Source organism: Amphiura filiformis, chromosome 16 (assembly GCF_039555335.1).
Source record: "Amphiura filiformis chromosome 16, Afil_fr2py, whole genome shotgun sequence".
NCBI classification, from domain to species: domain Eukaryota; kingdom Metazoa; phylum Echinodermata; class Ophiuroidea; order Amphilepidida; family Amphiuridae; genus Amphiura; species Amphiura filiformis.
In genome coordinates this window covers 12,888,233-12,908,604 of record NC_092643.1, presented here as the reverse complement: position 1 = coordinate 12,908,604, position 20,372 = coordinate 12,888,233, and the positions used below count along the sequence as shown (strand labels likewise).

General features: G+C 37.4%; 1 protein-coding gene across 1 annotated transcript in view; it reads right to left on the bottom strand.

Moving 5' to 3' along the window:
* LOC140135590 (uncharacterized) overlaps window positions 1–20,119 on the bottom strand; it is a 22,001-nt gene extending 1,882 nt beyond the window's left edge. Inside the window, exons 1-8 of the mRNA XM_072157130.1 lie at window positions 19,763–20,119; window positions 7,631–7,712; window positions 7,084–7,136; window positions 6,353–6,481; window positions 3,122–3,318; window positions 2,009–2,083; window positions 1,512–1,722; window positions 1–452 (exon numbers count right to left, since the gene is read on the bottom strand). The exon at window positions 1–452 is cut by the window's left edge and continues 1,882 nt beyond it. Coding sequence (XP_072013231.1) covers window positions 406–452; window positions 1,512–1,722; window positions 2,009–2,083; window positions 3,122–3,318; window positions 6,353–6,481; window positions 7,084–7,136; window positions 7,631–7,712; window positions 19,763–19,949 — 981 coding nt within the window. The 5' untranslated portion in view covers window positions 19,950–20,119 and the 3' untranslated portion in view covers window positions 1–405. The remainder of the gene's footprint in view (window positions 453–1,511; window positions 1,723–2,008; window positions 2,084–3,121; window positions 3,319–6,352; window positions 6,482–7,083; window positions 7,137–7,630; window positions 7,713–19,762) is intronic.
* Between the last annotated feature and the right edge of the window lie 253 nt (window positions 20,120–20,372).

Sequence of the window (20,372 nt, the reverse complement as noted above, 5' to 3'; positions counted from 1 at the left end):
TAGAGTGTATTGTTATGGTGATTATTGCCATTATTGGTCTATGGGTAGTAAAAATAAGATTTAGTTAGAGGGGTAAAACATTTCTCAGGTCACATATATTCCGAAAATGTATAGTTTGACATATCTGCAACTTATCATTCCCGAGCAAAAACGTTTTGGGGCATTACAGGTGGATGTCAATTAAGAATATGGTTTTTTTTACCTATAAAAAGAGAGGGCATTAATGTGGTTTAATTTTGGGGCACCCTTTTTAACATAAAAAACGGTGGCTTTTTCATGGGAACAAGTTCACCCGGTTGAAAAATCCATATCAAGTTCGGTATTCTTTATTCTTATTTATCTCCCTGCTTCTACTTCTGTGCATATTTAAAAATATTCTATTATCATTTTTATTGTGATAATAATTTACAGACCAATGCAGAAGTCTTCCGGGTCGTATCCAGGCTGGTGACCTGTACAAATAAAAGAAAAAATAATGAATATGAAATGTTATTGTATACTATAATGAATAAAAAATTATATTGTATAATTATAATAAAAGCATAATGATCCCCCAAATTTGGCATAATTATGCAACAAATGCGGGGTGTGGGTGTGTTGGGGTCGTCTTTGACTTACTTGACTTACAGGCGCAAGGCTTGCTCCTCCGTAGCTTTCCTGTGGAAGCGTCGCGCAGCCTCCATTCATGTCGGTTGTTTGCAAGCTGTTCTGCCTTGCAGACGAGGAGCTGAGAATCCTATTGTAATTAGTCCTTTCAACGAGATGGTGGACGGCCTCTTCCTCTTGGTTGTGTGAAATCCTGGTGATAGACTTGAATTGGTAATCTACTGCCAGGCATCTTGATAACATCATGGTCAAACCACGGGACACATCATTTGGATACTGCTGCTTCTGTTATATTTGTCATGTAAGCGAGGCACGAATTTCCTCTTTTATTATCCCCTCTCTCAATGATACACCACGTATGGAGCGGGGTGTGCTTAATAGATGATGCGAGGGTCCATGAATCTGTTCCATATGTTGCAATTGGTAGTGATAGGGTATTGTACATCTTAGTCTTTAAGGATCTTGTCAGATTATGGTGGGACCAGACTGTTCAAGTATCTTGACATCTTCTTGGAAGGAACATTACTCCTCAGGACTACAAACTCTGTCAACTGGTACGTCATATACGATGATATCCCGAGGGTCTTTTATCATAATTTTGCATTTAGTTGGGTTGATCTCCAATCTCTATTTCTTGCATGCTCTATCCAATTAATGGAGCTTATCAAAAAGCTCATTCAACAGGGTGGAGTTATCCGCGTTGTGGAAGTTGTTGATCCTTATATCATACATCTTGGTACCTGTATCAGTTGTTTTAAATCTTTCATAACAAACTCCAGGTAAAGGTTGAATTAGGCGACATTGATGGTACAAGTATGACTTCGGTGAGATCAATTTATTCAATTAGTTTGCCATTAACAGCTTTACCTTTACATGATCTTTGACCACTAGGCCCATATGCTTACCGTGCGTAACTTTGACGTCATTACATATCTCATGGTATTCCTTGCTTGCCAGCAGTTTAGCTTGGGCTGGATTCCACCAATCGATGAGTTTCGAGTCGTAGCGAGTCATCATAGCGTTGCCGCCGACCGTGCAAGTCTGAAGTTTGTCCGTTATCTCCTCTACATCTGTCCTACCTCGGAACCAGAAGGCGTCCGCAAATAAAGCATCTACCTACACAGAGGAACAAAATAGCCTTCAGGGTGATTCCGAGGGGTGAGTCTGAAAGAACTGTTCTCTCGAAAAATATGTTGCTTGAAAACTAAAATGACCCGCACAGGAAATCGTGTGCGCTGTAATAAATCAGCTTACACATAGGCCTACTTCAAAAACATTCAATTAACCTTTGCATATGTAATCCTCGGGATTTCAGCTGGAATATCCTATTCACATGCTTAACCATGTAATATTATGAAACGCACTGCGGATCTCGGAATAAAGACGAATTCATTATTCTCACCGTTTCGGCTTTCAGCCAGTCGAAACACTGTTCAATTACGCAATGTCGTATGTTTTCTGTTGGAAGTGCTGCTCCCTGAAATAAGAAAATGGATACGATAATTATCACACCTGAAGCTTATCAATTTTAGTTGAATGAATGCAGCAATGACCCAAGTTTGATATAAAATTGAACGATTGAGCCCATATTTATTGGTCGAGCTATGAGTTTTAAAAACATTGGACGAGACGTTGTCGAGTCCAATATTTTAAAACTCATAGCAAGACCAATAAATATTGGGCGTAAAGCCTCCAGTATACTTTCCTGCCGCTTGCCGCTGCGGCAAGCGGCAGGGCGTTTCAACCAATGACAAGCCTTTATTGTGTCCGTTTGTCTGCAATGCGCGTGCGCCACGCCGCTCAGCGGCAAGCGGCAGGGTAGTATGAAACCAGCATTAAGCAACCAACTTTATCATTATTATGTGTTGGATCCAATATTTTTGTACACTTGGATTCATCAAAACGTAATAGTGGTTGCAATAGGATTGAGAAATGTTCATACTGTATATTATTGTTTTGTCACTCATAAGCCAGAATTGGCTGGTCTCTATGTGAGAGTGTGACGTTAATAAAGATTAAACTAAACTAAACTAAACTATGAGACCAATTAATTTTAATTTACAAGTTGACGTCAAATGACCTTTGACATTAGTTATGTAACCTTGGATACATACCTCCAACACAAAACGGTACCCATAATGCAGCTATAATCCAATTTTGGTTGCAATACCAATTAAACTGATACCCCAACACAAAAGGGTACACATAATGCAGCCATGGCCCAAGTTTGGTTGCAATACGAATTAAACTGTTCATACGAGACCAAATTTTCAACCAAAAGTCATTAATAATGGTATTTTACAAGTTGACCTCAAATGACATTTGACCTCACACCTCACACCAATGGCTTCCCATACACTAGTGCAGCTATGACCCAAATCTGGTTGCAATAGGATTAGAACTGTTCATGTGAGAACCCTTGTGAGAACCGCGAACCCACTGACTGCACCCCCCGACATCGTTCCGCCGCCGCTGTTGTGCGAGTAGGTTGGTCAGGCTTCTTGATACTACTTACAACAATTCCGTCAGCCTTTGCAAGACAATATTCATCCATAATGTGTCCATCGAAGAAACCAATGGTCTTTCCAGTTATATTTTGCCAGTCGAACTCCCTGGGATTTCCAGGCAGCGTGGCAAATGCCTGGTGCGGAGATTTGGTATATTGATCGGAAAAGGCAAAGGTACGTCGTCGCTCAGCATTAGATCGATATCCTAAAATAATAATAATAATAATAATAATAATAATAATAATAATAATAATAATAATAATAATAATAATAATAATAATAATAATAATAATAATAAACTAGTTGTATAGTAATAATAATAAAGAGGAAGAGGAGCAGTGGCGTAACCTGCATTTGAGGGGGGGAGTCGGGAGTGGGTGTACACAATTGGAAATGGAAATGTACCGACGACCTAAAGATTTCCACGTTGGAGGGTAGTCATCGTCGTCGTGGTCCTATGGGTCATGACTGAGTCTGACCCTTTGTGACCCTGTTGATGATGGTATTCCAGCAGCTTTTGTCTTGAGCCAGACGGTGGGCTGCGACGAGAGAAAGGCCATCTAAGCTTCTGTCTTCCTCTTCTACGACTGCCTTCTACGTGACCTTGCATAATTATCTTCTCAATGTTGTCACCACCTCTTCTCGAAATGTGGCCAAAATAAGCCAGTTTGAAATGATCTATTTTTTGGCACATGTAGGGATCCACTTTTTTGAAACGTGCATAATTTTTTTTTATTTGTAGCAATATTAACACCTCAATTCCAGGTGCCATGCACGCCCCAACCCACCCCTTATGATCTGACAAAACACTTTTTGCCTGTCAACAAATCTTTGCCCCCCTTAATTTACCGCTGGTTGCCCTGATAATAATAATAATAATAATAATAATAATAATAATAATAATAATAATAATAATAATAATAATAATAATAATAATAATATTCCTCGGTTCCAAAGGCAAAATGTTTAGATTTTTCAAAATGCCCTCCAAATAACCGATGCGCAGTTATTAACCTCTAATTCATAACCTCATTAATAAACGCGATGCGTGCGATCCAATCATATTTTATTATTTGTGAAAACGCGAACGCAAATCGAGGTCATTAATATCTCACAATTGACCGCAAAATGCGTAGTTGTTCCAATGTCGCACACAATTGACTTCTGCGTGCGCCGTATTGTGCGTCCAACGAACTGCGCGCGCGCTGGCTGCCGTATTTGGATTGCGCGCTACCATATTTGCACAGATTCTGATACGCACTTTTGTTATTGGTCGTTTTGTTTTAGCCTGATCGATTTGGGGAAAGGGAAGATGTAAAAACTGTTTTTTGAATATCTCACAAAATGTGCATATTTCAGTATATAGGGGAATAAGGGTGGTGGTGGGGTCTGAAGACCCACTTCAATTATTTTTTTAAGTGCATATTTGTTCAAGTGGGGTCAAGTGGAACACATTTTGGCCATGGCCGATTTGAAATAAAAACCTTCCCTATTTATGACCCGCCCTATAGTACATGTACTTTGAGCTAGGCTACTTTGGTCTAACATTTAATATTCATATCTAACCTACTCTGTACTTATTCGACAATAAATAAGTGATGAGGCTTAAAGGAGTATTTCGTGATCCTAGCATCCTCTATTTATGTCATTTTTCATTAGATATCCACGAAAAAACCTATTCCCAAAATTTCAGTTGATTCCGATTTTGCGTTCGCGAGTTATGCATGATTATGTGTATTACACTGCTCCATAGACAATGCGTTGTAATTTCGTTCTGGTGCACCAGAACGAAATTCAAATTTCACGATATCTTTGCTAAACGAATTAATCTGCAAGAAATATTTTGTACATAAACATTATGTAGCCAGAGGTTTCCAGTGATATAAAAATCTAAACTTTGAGAAAAGTGGGGGGGATGAGGCTGTGGATCACGAAATGCCCGTTTAATAATGATACCTGCGTTTTGACTCTGGAAAACAATATTTTTTAAAAACCTTATTTTGCATTTAGTTTTTTAAGCCACCTCGGGAGCCACCTACAGGATCTCATTTTGCATTTAGGTTTTTATTGCGTTGCAAAGTAGCAAAACTTTCTTTATATTTGGCCCAATTCGTGCCTGGAAAAGGCTATCCCCTCTTACAACCTATCGACAGGTCTGATTTCTATGATGAGGTGTCACCGGGTTTGCAAGAGATAATAATACCATATCTAAACACCATGAATTCACCACATTACGACCAAGCTCACATTGGGCGCCCCATTCCTTTTTAAAGGACATTTTATTAAACCACCTACAGGAAACAAATTTTGCTATAACTACAAAGAAAATATAATTATGCAAGATGCATAATCACTAAAGTAAACAAATTACACAGCCATTTGCTCTTGCTAGCTTTTGTCAGGGTCAGGGAAATTAATTTTGTCTCATAGTCCTGCTTTATGAACATGGGTTATGGGTTATTACAAGAGTCAATAAACATTCAATTAACTATAGATAATGGACTTAGTTTTGTGCAATGTAGTTATATTTAACTTTTTCTGAAGTAAATCACCTGCTGTATAGTTTTCTATACAGATGATACGTTTACTTTGTGATTAGGCCTGACCTTGACCTGCCTAGTTTTGATTAACCAATCAGTTATGTGTATTGTCAACATGTGATGGGTATAAGCCAATTGCAAACATGTTCATAAAAAAGGCCAAAAAATTCCTACGCCGAAGGGAGTCTTTTGCGGGTTTAAATAGTAAGTTGTCATGTGGGGCAAGATTAGATAAAGGCATACAAACTAGGGTATCAGATATTAGGAATTATTTCCCAGACTCTTAACCACAGGGTTGGTGGGCTATATAGCTATTCAAGACACAGGAAATATAAGGGATAAACTGTGCATATGAGATGTGGGGGCAAGTGGCATCATTTCACTGCCGTGAAAAAATGGTAGCCATCTTGGATTTTAATTTGGCTAACGGGTTTTTCCTAATCAGGAACCCATAAGGAGTGCATGTGCCAATTTTGTTGCTTGTATGGCCTTGGGCTTGATTGTGTCCCTAATCAATGATTATATCTCAAATCTACGAATATATCGCGTATGTAGTTCGTATCTTTATACAGTCTTTCTATCGAGAGGTTTGTCCGGAGCGGAAGCCTATAATACGCCACGGGACATACCGGGCCAAAATATTTCCCCGACAACTAACCCCTGATACGCCAGTGAATTGTTGATGCTAGTATATCTTACCACCGCACGTGTCAACCCACCCTGCCATCAGCCCATACCCTCCTCGTGCAGTCTCCCCGGCCTCGTTGTTCCAACAATTTGTCCAGGCGTCGGCCACAATCTTACAATTCTTATTGGCTATTCTGCAAACTGTTACAAAAACGATTCAAAAATGAGTCAAATTATGTAGAGTTCCCAAGGTTGAGGAGTTCATTGCATTTCTATGCCTAGTTCAAGAATCATGGTAAGTTAAACACCTGTTTTCTTTCATAGGCCTAATCGTTAGACTTGTTTCACGACTTTGAAGCCAAACTGGTCACATGTCTAATAGCATAATTCAATAACCTCAACAGTAACTGCTCAAAGTTGGGAAGTTTTACCCAGAGACACTTAAAAATGGCCACTATATGTGATGCGATCAAGCAAAATCAGTCGGAACTCGGAAATATTGATTTTGAGATATAACCAAACAAAGGTAGTATTTCCTCTTGTTTCCTCTTGTTTTGGAAACTATTTAATTGCTTATATCTTTGGAACTGATTGTTCAATTTCAATGGGGTTTTCTGCAAAATGCAGCTTTGTAAATGAATTTTACTATCCTACAAGAAACTGAAAATTTAATATTTTCGAGTTCCGACTGATTTTGCTTGATCGCATCACATATGAATAAAAGAGTCCAAAAGTGCATAGTTTAATAACCTGCATTTAACAAGCATAACTCATAATTTGAATTTATGATAACTTAACTTTACCTGCATTCATAATATCCGGGCTAAAGCCTTCTACCTTGCCAGTTTTTTCGCTTCTGTATATTAGGAAGAAGAAAGAAGCAGAAAATGTACAGTGTTGAAGGGAGTACCATGACAAGACCCGGGTGTGTAATGTGCCCAGGTTTAGATGTACATTTTCAGTAGGCCTAATTTTTGATACCTATAGGCGATAGCTTTAAAAACCAACTAGTATATAGACCGGCTGACCATATCTTGACTGGGGCCTAGGTATTGAGCATGAGCATAATTTTATGCTGTGTAACATTTGAACACTCGAAAATTACATTTTAACTCAAATTACGTTTAAAAAATCTTCAAAAAATAAATTTAAAAAAATAAAAATATTTTTTTAAATTTTGGTTTTATTTCTCTTGTATCATCAGTGATTCCTGATGAAGGTCACTAGAAAGCTTCATTCAAAGTGATAAGTACTGCAACGTCCGCCTGGGATCATGGGGATGGTGGGGTGGGGGAGGGGGGTAATTGTATTGTTGTTTACAATGTCCGACAATGATAATTAGATACTTGCACATAAAACTGATTAATCCCGGCGTGTCCACCATGTAGCATCCAGACTTTGTCATCTTTGTCATAATCTGCAGATGTTAAACCTACGAATAATACCAAGAATATGTGTGTTAAGGGGGTACTACATCCCCTGATAAGGTTTGTGAATAATTTTCCATTTTGCATTTGTTTTAAATAACTACACACTGGTAACAAAAGTTATGTATATTATAAGGGCAAGAAATCCAATTACTTCACTGAAATGTCAGTGCTTCAAGACAAGTGGTTCATATTATATGTTAAGAAATGAGGTAGACCCTACATTCTAGTGGTACCGTTTTTCTTATCATATCATAGCGTACCGCTTGCCTTGAGTCACTGGAATTCCAGTGTAGTAACTGGATTCCTTGCCCCTATAATATACATAACTTTTGTAACAAGTGTGCTATTATTTTTTGAAAAACAAATGCAAAAATAGTTACAAATTTATCAAGGGGTGTAGTACCACCTCAACGCAGCAACATTTATGCATGACATTAGCTCTGGTTTGGAAATCTCAACCGCATACAACTTAACATGTTTACTACCTTTTAAACGTTCATCATAATCATACACTCTTAAAATTATTTTACTCAACTTCCGTAAAAAGGTCAAAACTCAACAAAATGAGTAAAAAATTTAATAAATAGTACTCGCGTTGAGGATATCATTTATTGATATAAGCTGAATTTGGGCATTATTTACTAAATTTGAATAATATTCTACTCCAATTGTTGAGTTGTGATATTTTTACTCAAGTTGAGTAAAATATTTTTTAGAAGTGTAATCATAATGTAGTATCAATGTGATGATCATATCTACAGTTAATTAATAACTTACACCTAAATTGAACCAGCAAAATTCATTGTGTTTGTCAGGTAAACAGAGCAATTTTGACATAAACAAAACAGTTTTTTTGACGCAATGTTTTTAGGGATTTTCTGCAAACTGAGCAATTTTGTCCAAACTTGTCCTCACATATGGATAGGATTTGTCATTTTTAATATAAATTTTTGCTTAAAAAGAATGGGGGCATAGCTAATTTAATGACTATTGCCCGTGAGTCTCTTCTTCCCGATTGGATAATATCGCTGTTTATAATGCGTCACTGCCAAGTGCGAGATAAAGAGTGTAGAAGAGACTGGTTTTGTTTTGGCGACGGCCACACCACTGAACACCGGTCCACCGAGTCGTTGAAAACAAAACAAGCAAACACTGAAGCAGAGAAATTGTGGTATGGCTAAAAAGAACTCTTTTGAAGATACTCTACAAGCTGTGAGCTTTATGCAGTGCAGTGAAGATACAAATTGAAGATTAAACTCGCTAAAAACGAGGCTTAGGCCTAAGCTTCAAAGTTGTCAGACTTTGAATTCTAGAAAAAAAATCACATTAATATCGATTGAATGATAATACCGCAAATATATGAGGATCATCAGGAGGAAATAGTTGGTAAGTATAAACAAATGATTGCCGCTAAATCAAACCATACGCCATGGTTGAACTACAGTAAGCCAAAGAATTAAGGTACCAGTTATGTTCACACCTGTATATCCTAAATAAAGACAAATATGTCAAAATTTAAACAAGCAGTCAATATCTATACTTTTAGGTCTGTTTTAAGACCATATTTGTTCAAATTGGTTGAGAATTAAAGAAACGGTGATCTAAAACCTAATGAAGAAACGAAATCAAAAGTTGCACTTTTGTGTTCTAATCAATGAAAACACGACGCTAGTTTTAACGGGCTAATCAATGGAAGCGCAGCGCTAGTTCTCTTGTTCACGAACACTTTGTGTAGAAATCAATAGGGCATTTAATGCAGCAAACTGCAACTTTTAAATTGGTATCTTCCTTGGGTTTTGGGATCGCCGCGACTTTAATTCTTGAACAATTTCAACGAATGAGGTCTTAAATTCGAGCTAACAGATGCGGCTATTGGCTGCTGGTTTCAATTATGACATATCTGTCTTTGTTGAGGATATACAGGAGGTGAACATAACTGGTACCTTAATTTTTTGGCTTACTGTAGTTCAACATATTGAGGTCTTGCCTTAGTCTACGGTCTGGGCCCTGTATTCGTCAATCTCTGACAAAATTGGACCTGCCCTAGGCAAACAACCTATCCAGCCTAGCATATTCTTTTAATCAATCAAAAGAATCTATTTTATTCGGTATCTAAAAAAATGAGGACTGATTTATATTCGGGCATGGTTAAAATTATAGGCCGTGGTGATCTCAAAACCATGATTTTATGGTTTTATGATCACCTTGGGCCTATAATTTTAACCATGCCCCTCAAATCAGTCAATATTTTGTATAATAAGACCAACAATTTAGCAGTTATGAGGTTCAAAGGCTTCCACAATTCGTCAATCTGAAGGATTAATACTTTGAATTTAGAACACTGCTCGTTAGTCCGAAGGTTCATTACTCCGAAGGGTCGTTCCAAAGGGTAATTACTCCGAAAATCTAAGTAATGACCCTATACTCTAGCTATATTTAACATGTTGACCGGGCATGTTGAATAGACCAGAGATCGAGATATCGTGACACATTGCCAATAAGATATGCCTAAATAATTACAAATAAAAGAAATATCTGTGCTGAGTATGAATGAAATAAATTCATGGTTTGCTTGTTGCTATATTGTTGTCACAAATCTTATTCGTGAAATTATATTCATATCAATAGCACCATGACAGGCAAAATATGTTATTGCTTGTATTGCATATACAAGGTGTCCCATAAAAAGGTTACATGTACAAAATGAACCGCATTTGGTGATGTTACAACAAAAACTGTAATTTGTGCAGATATTATTTATTCACGGGGGGGGTGAAGTTGGAACCTCGGACGTCAAAATTTGTTTGACCCCCCCCAAAAAGGGTGGATTTTTTTTGATCCCCCCTTTTTATGGTCTAAAATATTTGTTGATCCCCCTTCATGTAAAATATACATCATAAACAGTGGCATAGATTTCTTTTTGACATTAGGGTTGGAGAAAATGTCTTGAAGTCCAGTGAATCCAGCACCTTTTGCCGACAAAATAAGTTAATGTCTCAAATGTTGGTTTAAAATGACCAAATATGGGTTAATTTTGGTTAGAAACCCATATACAGGCGTCAAAATTGGGGGGGTGATTGTATGGACCATCCCCCTATCAAAATATTGAGGGGTGGTATTTATCACCCATTTCCCGCGATCTACCCCTTTGCTCATTAACTCATTAGCTAAAAATTACCGTTTGGAGTTATTACTCATTTACTCAAGTTAAAATATACAGGGTGTGCCAAATACCTGTACAAAATTTATATAAAATATTTAGATAACTGTTTATGTACACAATATTTGGCCAAGTATTAACAAATGAATACCCAAATATACTCCAGAATGACTTGAATGTTGCAGATTACAGTAAAAATGTTAATTATGCCATACAAAATTATACAGTGTGTCATTAAAAAGTAACAAAACATAATTTCTATGTAAAATTATACAGGGTGTGATTTAATAGTAACGCAACAGGTTGAAAGAGGTCGAAAAAGAGGAAAGTAAGCCAAATTATTAACGAGTCAATCAAAGTCGCTATCTTGGTACCATATTGCACCTCATTTGTTGTTAGTTGGAAAGAATTTCAAACAAATTCATGTACAGACCTATGAGTTGTTTGACTAGAAAAAAAAAGCCAATTATTTCAAAACCTTTTTGGTAATATTTGATGAAAACAGCAATGTAACTGTGTGGGGTTGGCGTGCCGATATTATGACAATAAATGACAAAAGTCTCGTTTCGCTTAACGGGGATTCCCTTACAGATTCCCTCTTAAAACATAAATTCCACGTATATTGTGAACGTCAGCGCATTATTATGACAATTATTATGACAATAAATCAAAATAATGACGACATTTGAGACATTGCGACACTGAAACATTGCGAAACTGGTTAGGTTAGAGTTTAAGACGCGGTATAGCTAAGTTTATAAGCATATTCAGCAGTTGGCCTAATTAAAGATATGGACGGTAGACATTGACCAGTGATAGGTCTGTCACACTACACCGAATAGGTCTTCCGTACAAGAAACGGATGGCATTTTAGTAAATCCGTTGTTGTTCGTCAATGATCGTTTTATGTTCTTTTTATGTCCTGCTATCATCCGCCAAATGCGTTTCGTGTTCGGTGATGTTCGTTAAGTCCGTCGGCAAGTTTGTGCATGCACAAAACTTGAAACGGAGTGTACCGAATACACATGTTCGGTATTTATCCGATGTGTGTGTTCGTATGGTGCTGCATATTGCCGGAGTTTGTTCGCTCTCCTTTCGTAAGTGTTCGTTCTTTGTTCGTTGCACTCGGCCCGTGTTCGTTGCAAATACGTTCCTGTGAGGCCTTCACCACCGGATAGCATATTTTTGCATTCGGTGATGTACGTTGACCTATACCGTCTTAGTGTCACACTACACCGGATCGGTATTCCGTATAAGAAACGGATGGTATTTTTGCAAATCCGTTAGTGTTCGTCAATGTTCGTTTTATGTTCTTCATATGTCCTGTTATTATCCGCCAAATGCGTTTCGTGTTAGGTGATGTTTGCTTAGTCCGTCGACAATACGTTTCAAGTTTTGTGCATGCACAAAACTTGAAACGGAGTGTGCCGAATACACATGTTCGGAAGTTGTCCGATGTGTGTTCGTACTGTTCTGTATATATACCCTGGGTTTGTTCGTTATTCTTTCGTTTATATACCGCGGGTGTTTGCAAGGTTTCGTAGGCGCTTGTGCCGGATGTAGGCCTATGACGAACATGTGCATCGATAATTGGGGGTGGAGGGAAGATCAGAAGGGTGTGTGACGCAATATCATATTTCCCCAGTACTTTAGTGACTGACAAGTAGAAAAAAGGGGAAAGGAGAGAAAAAAGTGAGAAAAATTGAAGAGAGAAGAGAAGAGAAAAAGTTAAATTGCACGTAATTTAGTAGTAGGCCTATGCATGTAAGTAGTATTGAGGGAGGGGCACTTTCTGAAGGGTAGAGGACGCAATATCAAATTCCTACCAGTTTTAGTGATTGACAAGAAAAAAAAGGAAGAGAAAACATGGAAAAGGTTAAATTGTATACGTTATTGAGTAGGCCCAGGATAGTAGTACTAGTAAGCCTAAGTAGGCCTATAGGCCTGTGATTATTATAGACAGTGCTTAAATGTGGTTCCTTGGCCCAAAAGCCTGTGAAAATTACTGCCGGCCAGTCCATATGCAGGGCCCGTGATATTTTGTCACGAAAGTCAGTATTTAAGACGGACTTATAGGTCTATTCCTGACTTTAACCATGGAAGAAAGAGATAACTCTTTCTTCCATGCTTTAACATATCAATCCATGCATGCTTTACCTGAAATTACGAGTCTGAAGTCTTATATATCCATGGAAGAAAGATTTCCATGATATATCTAAGTGTCAGTGGATCAGTGTAACATTTTAAATTTTGCAAATTCAAATCGGGCCTTCTTTGTTTTTTGTTTAAGGCAATAATAGTGTAAAAATGATGCACTAAAAACAATTTTCCAAATTTTCCATTTAAAAACTAAATTTATACACAATAGGCCTAGGCCTAATAATGTAAATAGGTCCTACAGTCCCCATGCAAATGGCTTCAATTGGACCTTCATTTTCAAAAATGGACAAGTCTTCCTTTTTGCTTCTGCTATGGACATCCACGTGTTATTTTTAAAACAATTGTTTATATTATACAATAATGGTGAAAACTTTTTAATGGCTTCAATTATAGGCTTTCGTTTCACCAATTTGCGGCTGTTTCAAACTAAAATAGTACCCAATAATAGTGCTAAAATTGATCCAAAAAATGACAAATGGCTTCAATTGGGCCTTCATTGTCGAAAGGTTTCTCACCTTTGCCCCCGGACGCTGGTTGCCCTGATATATCAGATTTGTAGCCCTTTTGTACTTATTAGCCAATATTTGACCATTTTCGTCAAAATTTACCCCCTTAAAAGTTGTCTTTCCCCACTTTGTTCACCCTCTGAAAAAGTGCTTGCTACGTCACTGCCTCTAAGGGGTCAAAAACCCTCTCAAACACACTCTCCTCCCCCACTTTTCTGATAGGGTGGACGTCCCTATTGGTGCCACATGCGACGGATTCGCCGGTCATTTGTCGGACGTTGAACGATTGAATATAAAACGCCTGCAGGATTATTAGCGGCCACAACGCATAGAGAGACGAACGGGAATCGGACCCCAGATCCGGACATTTGTCGGACGTTGGCCCCCAACGCCGGTCATTTGTCGGACGTTGAACGATCGAAAATAAGACGCCTGCAGGATTAATAGCGGCCACAACGCATAGAGAAACGAACGGGAATCGGACCCCCAAATCCGGCCATTTGTCGGACGTTGAACGATCGGATATAAGACGCCTGCAGGATTATTAGCGGCCACAACGCATAGAGCGACGAACGGGAATCGGACCCAAAATCCCACCGAATCTTCTGCCGGACTGGTGATTTTTCCACCGAATAAAATATTTTTGTATTCGGTGATGTACGTTGATCCAGTCCGTCGTAGTGTAACAGACCTATGAACTACATTCATTGTGTTTGTAAAGTACAATCCACCTCATTGGTCAACTATTAGTCGCCTCTAGATAGAGTATAGGGCGTCCATACGTCCATACACCATAGGTTCTCGAATGTAAAGATTCAGGCTAATTAAAAGTCGATATTTTGTTGGTTATGTATATCATATTATACTTGAGATGCAGGTATAGTAGGTAATTGGTATATGAATGTTTTGGAATCAGTTTGCTGCCAAGGTAAAACGTAGTTTCTACCTTTGCTTTTTGCGTGCCGATTGATGCATGAGATTGAATTTAAACCTACTCCGAGACAATCGCTTGACGTTATTGACATGAATAGAAACAATGACGGTGACTTTTTCGACTCTAGTGCGTCTTAATAGGCAAAACATTCCTGAAGTTTATCCTTCCGTTGGCTTGCAAACAATATCTTTTGAATCTGTAAAGCCATTAATCATACTGTCATTTTAATATCACCAAACCATTTTAGTTTAAAACCATTAACTACCCATTTTCGCAAAATTGCCGTGCAAAATTGTTGATTTTCTGATGGATAATCAGGCTGCTGCACGTATTCCTATGTTTAGAGCTCAAAGGACATTCAAAAGGTCGCATTAGACCCAATGATTCAACAAGGGCTGTACAATTTTCTCTACAAGCAGATTTTTGTGTACGGTGCCATATTTCCCCCAAGGTGTCATATTACCCCCAAGTGACCTTATACATTGTACAGGGTGTCTCAATAAAAATAGGCCCTGTGGATAGGGGGACATAACTTAAAAATATCAGCAGTCAAATTAAAACTTTCTTGCAGATTCAAAATCCATCAAGTGTTTGCTATAGAGCGGGGAGTCAATTATCAAAATCCGTTCACTCGTCACTGAGATAATTGGGAAACTATAAATAGACAATACACATTAACAATAATGTGCTGCATTGAAGTTAAAATGGAAGAAATTAATGAAGTTAATGGTTGACTAAGTATTGTTTGTCGAAGCTGCCAAAAAGATCGATTTTCATTATCTAAATCAATGATATATTATTGAAAAAAAAACACATTGATGTTTTGTGAAACGTCATACTTTGAAATCTTGCTTGATTTATTGTTGTTAATGAGTTATGTACGTTTTACAAAAGTGATGTTGTTTCATTCCTCTTTACAACATAACTCGAGAACCACAGGACCTACGAAAGTTTATCTGTAATGTCATTTTTTTTAAAGCTCACTACCATTTGCAATATGATGTGAACTACCAAATCGCAATAGTTTGAAATAGTGTCAAACCTTAACTCCCAGTGTTGCTAGGTATAGGAGATAATTAATCAGCAACTATGCCTCGTTTCTGTTATTGATGTTGTTTCACCATCAATACTATCACAAGGACATTTCATTTTGAGGGAATTTTTTCTTGAATCACATACAAATGTATAAAGAGCGACATTTTCAAGAATTTTTTGTGGGACCTGAGAGCAAATCAGACATATCGAATTACATTTCGAAAACGAGGAATGTCCTTTTGATATCAAGTAGTTTTTTAAATTCACGATATAATGTCATTATGGCAAATGATTAATAATTGATATTTTTGAAATTTACCAGTCCTCGAATTAAATTGTATAAATTTAATGATATGTACGCCGAAAAGCCGTCTATCATATGAAATTTTTACCTTTCATATTGATGATAAAGATTTTTTCCCAAATTACAAAACAGAAAAATATTGTTTTTTTTGGTTTTTTTCAATATGAAAGGTTAAAATTTTCAATTAAAGGTGGGCTTTTCATCCAGCTACATACACTAAGTACATATCATTAGATTATTAATCAATCAATCAATAAGTTTTTATTTTATTCAAAATACAACAATACAATAACATCAAAACAACACATTTGAATGACGAGATGCTCAGAAGGCCAAAAGGCCTGAACAAACACCCCCTTAAGGGGGTACTACACCCATGTGGTAAATTTGTGACTATTTTTGCATTTTTCTGCAAAATAATTGCACACTGGTAACAAAAGTTATGTATATTATTGGGGCAAGGAATCCAATTACTACACTGAAATTTCAGTGACTCAAGACAAGCGGTTCAGTATATATGATAGGAAACGAGGTACATGCTAGTGGTACCTTATTTCTGATCATAAATAACAAACCGCTTGCATTGGGTCACTGAAATTCCAGTGTAGTAAGTGGCTTCCTTGCCCTATAATATACATAACTTTTGTTACCACTGTGTTATTAGTTTTTGAGAGAAAAGCCTAAGTTTCATAATTTGTGAAAAGAAAAAACAGGCTTAAAACATGAACATGCTTTCTACATATACATCATCCCATGAAGCAATCCCTTCTTATGCCTAATTATTTTTAAAATGAATGGATATTAGCCGTGTTTATACACTTCACCATACTTGTATAGGTGTAACATAAAATTCCATGATTTGATATTTTCACAGTAAGTGATCTTTAACTTCAGACATACGTCGTACCTTGTTCCTTACAAAATGTTTCATACAGTGTAATTCCAGTGTACTTGGTAATGTTTAAGCATGTCAATAACTAGGCCAGGCATGATAATTGAAATGTGTACAATTTGCCCAATATGCATACAGTTAGGACGCTGGACAACCGATTGTTATTGTTCTGCAAGGCTCACTCAGTCATTTAATAAGGCAATACAAACGATCGAATTTGGTATTCAAATGACCAAAATTTTGAGTTACACCTTTTCAGTGTAAATTTTTTTTTCTCGGCCAAATGAAAAGCAAACATTTTCATTTTTTCAGTAAATGTCAGGAAAAACTCTAATGCTTGATACTGTATTTTTTTTGTCAAATCTTAGTGTTAAACTTAGTCGTGAAATTCAGTCATTTAGTGTAAGATTTTCGATTTTGATAGGCTTCAACTCTGCCCGCGAGCCTTTTTTTTTGGATCAACCTTTTAGCTTTTCAAAGTAATATAGTTCGCTAAAGAAGGATTTTTCCCAACTTTCTAACGCACATCACCGTGAGCGATATATCATAGTTTTGTCAGAATTTCCGTTTTGATTCCATAATTTTTTACTACCAGCTGAAAAATTTTCAAATCCACGCGTGAAATCTTAGGCTAATACTAGCATTGTGGATCGATATCTCTGGGTGCCCGGCCTGGATACAGTGTTGCCAGAACTTCAATATAGCAAAGAAATTACCTAGTGTTTCAATTGTCATGAAGGTGACTGGGTATAGTGCCTTTTGTTTGTGTTTGTTTGAAATTGCTTAAACCCACCGAAAGTCATAATGAAGCAGCCAAAACAATACAAGGTTAAACATGGAAGTTTATAACAACCTATTATAATGACCTAAAGGAAAAATCATTTATGGCAACAATGAGCCTTGCATTGTAAGTCATGGTTAAAATGTGTTGAGTACCCACCCCACCCCATAGGCCTACATAATATTACATACCGGTACCTTATAATATTTATATAGCACGGCTATAGCTATACATTTAGAAAGTAGGTCCTATAGCGCTAAATTATGACAAATATGCCTACACAAACCCGAACGCAAGTCTGAAGGGTGTAATGAAAATGCCAACCCGCGATGGGGGGGGGTCATTCAAAATTCACCTGGAGATAGGAGGGACAGAAAATTAAAATCCCCTCTAATAACACGCGAATTTTTTTAGTTTTGGACAGTGGATTTTCCCATGGACCTCATCCTAGGTAAATAAACAAACAAACAAACAGACAAAATGGTTTTCATAATCATGGATCCATAGCCCCTATAAATTGAAATTGCAGGCTATCACGGGAGCAAATTTCCAAAATTCACCTCATTTACCAGAATTGGGGATTTGGGCTACCAAATCGCTGGTCAGGCAATCCTGGTTTTCAATGGAAAAGGGACCTTGTTGACAACAATTGAAATATCGATTATTTCTGCTGGTTGCTCTCGAGATAAAGTACTGAGTTTGACATTTTCGGAGCATGAAGGGAAAAAGGGTAAAATAAAAACGGAAATTCTGACAAAACTATAATATATAGACCCACACGATGTGCTTTACAGAGGTGGGAAATATCTTTCTTTAGCAAACTATATTAGTTTGAGACGCTAAAAAATGAATTCCGTAAAAAGCTCGCGGGCGAACTAAAGGCCTATAAAAATCAAAAATTTCACACTAAAAGACAAAATATGATGCTTGAATTTTAACACCAGGATTTTTAAAAAAATGTATATCCAAGCACTATGTCTTTAACTGATATTACTGAAGCAAAAAAATATTGCTTTATATTTGACCGAGAAAATAAATTTCATAGCAAAATGGTGTATCTCTGAACTGTGCTGATTTTAACATGTATCGATCGACTTTTAGCGCGACTATGTATTTCTAAAGAATTGGTTGTCCAGCGTCCTAACTGCATAGGCGTATTTGGAAGTTCAAAAAATAAAAAAATATATTTTGAAAAGATTAGGGCCTATTTTGTGATACATTATACTATTTATACAAGTGATTCTATATTCCTAGAGTCAGCAGGTTTCCAACAATGTATACTCTTATTATTCTAGGGTGATTGGCTCACAAGATGAAAAAAATGTGTATGCAATGAAATTGCGCAACTTCACACTTCAAATTACTGAGTCTTGCATAACGACAAACAGCATGGTCACGTGACGTGTATTTTCCCAGATCTCTGAGGTTTGTAATTTCGCTGCCATGGTGAATCATCACAATCAGATCGCATCAACTAGGCTGGTTATCCCGAACCTGTCACAAACCTGTCCACACGTAGATGGTAACATCCACCAATTATCTGTGCAGCTCCCCAAATTCCATTGGGTGAAGGAAGTTTTTGATAACCAAACAACTAATAACTGATTTTTGAAAGCAGGAGGAAACCGGAGATCCCGGAGAAAACCTGCAAGAGCGAGCATGGACCAAGTGCACATGAGTCCTTGAGCCGCGCCGGGGCTTTAACCCAGGACCTCGGTGGTGCAAGGCGAGGTAACAACCGCTGCTCTCCCTAGGGGTTTTGTTATAATAAAATCAATTTAATAATATAACTGCAACATTTTCCCTTTAAAATGAGACCAAATATTATTATTTCAATTAAGGTTTGCTAACAAAAATTAACAAAATTATACACATGATATAGTGAAAAAGTGTGATTCTGCATAGACTTTATACAGTCCCTCCCCTAATCCTCAACCACCCTTGAAAGATGATTTGAAAACAGCACTTTACATGAGTAATAAAGAATAAATTAGCTTAAATTTATGGCCTTAATGAGCCTTCTGGGTGAAGAAATACTCAGGAGACAATGTTTTGTAATTCATACTGCACGTCAAAATGTAACAAAACCACCTTTTTGGATACCCCAGTATATTGCGCAGGACCATATGTTAGTTCTTGACTTGTGTCACTCCTCATGGGATATTGTTCACTCCAGCATTTTATGAAAAAAATGCCGACATGGCGCGTCTAGTCTTTTTTAAAGCCAATATAGCAAAGAGACTGCAAAGCTGACAGCAAACATATTGAATCATATCTTACCTACATTAACCACGCTAGGTGATGCTGATGATCCGGTCTGTTTGGACAAACTGACAATGGCAATAACGAAGGCCACAAAGCCAAAACATACCGCAGCAACTGACAACACAAGATACAGTTTACCATTCCCAGTGCTCCCCGAGTTGTCTTTTATGTACAGCTCCTTTTCTGAACTAGCAGTTTGCATGATCGCAGATAGATGTTGTCCTCTTGCAAAATATAGTTCGTCTGTCCAGGGTACAGCAAAATGTTTTTCTGTCTGTCTGTCGGTCGGTCGGTCGGGGTGTGTGTCTGTCTGTATGTTTCTTTGAGTGTGAAAGCTTGTGAATATGCGTTCATTTCGTATGTGACCGTAAGGCTTATATGTACACATTCACTCTTAAGGGGTACTACACCCTTCGATAAATTTGTGTCTATTTTTGCATATTTCTCAAAAACTAATAACACAGTGGTAACAAAATGTATGTATATTATTGGGGCAAGGAATCCAATTACTACACTGGAATTTCAGTGACCCAAGTCAAGCATTTCGTTATTTATGATAAGAAATAAGGTACCGATAGGATGTACCTCATTTCTTATCATACATAACGAACCGCTTCGTCTTGAA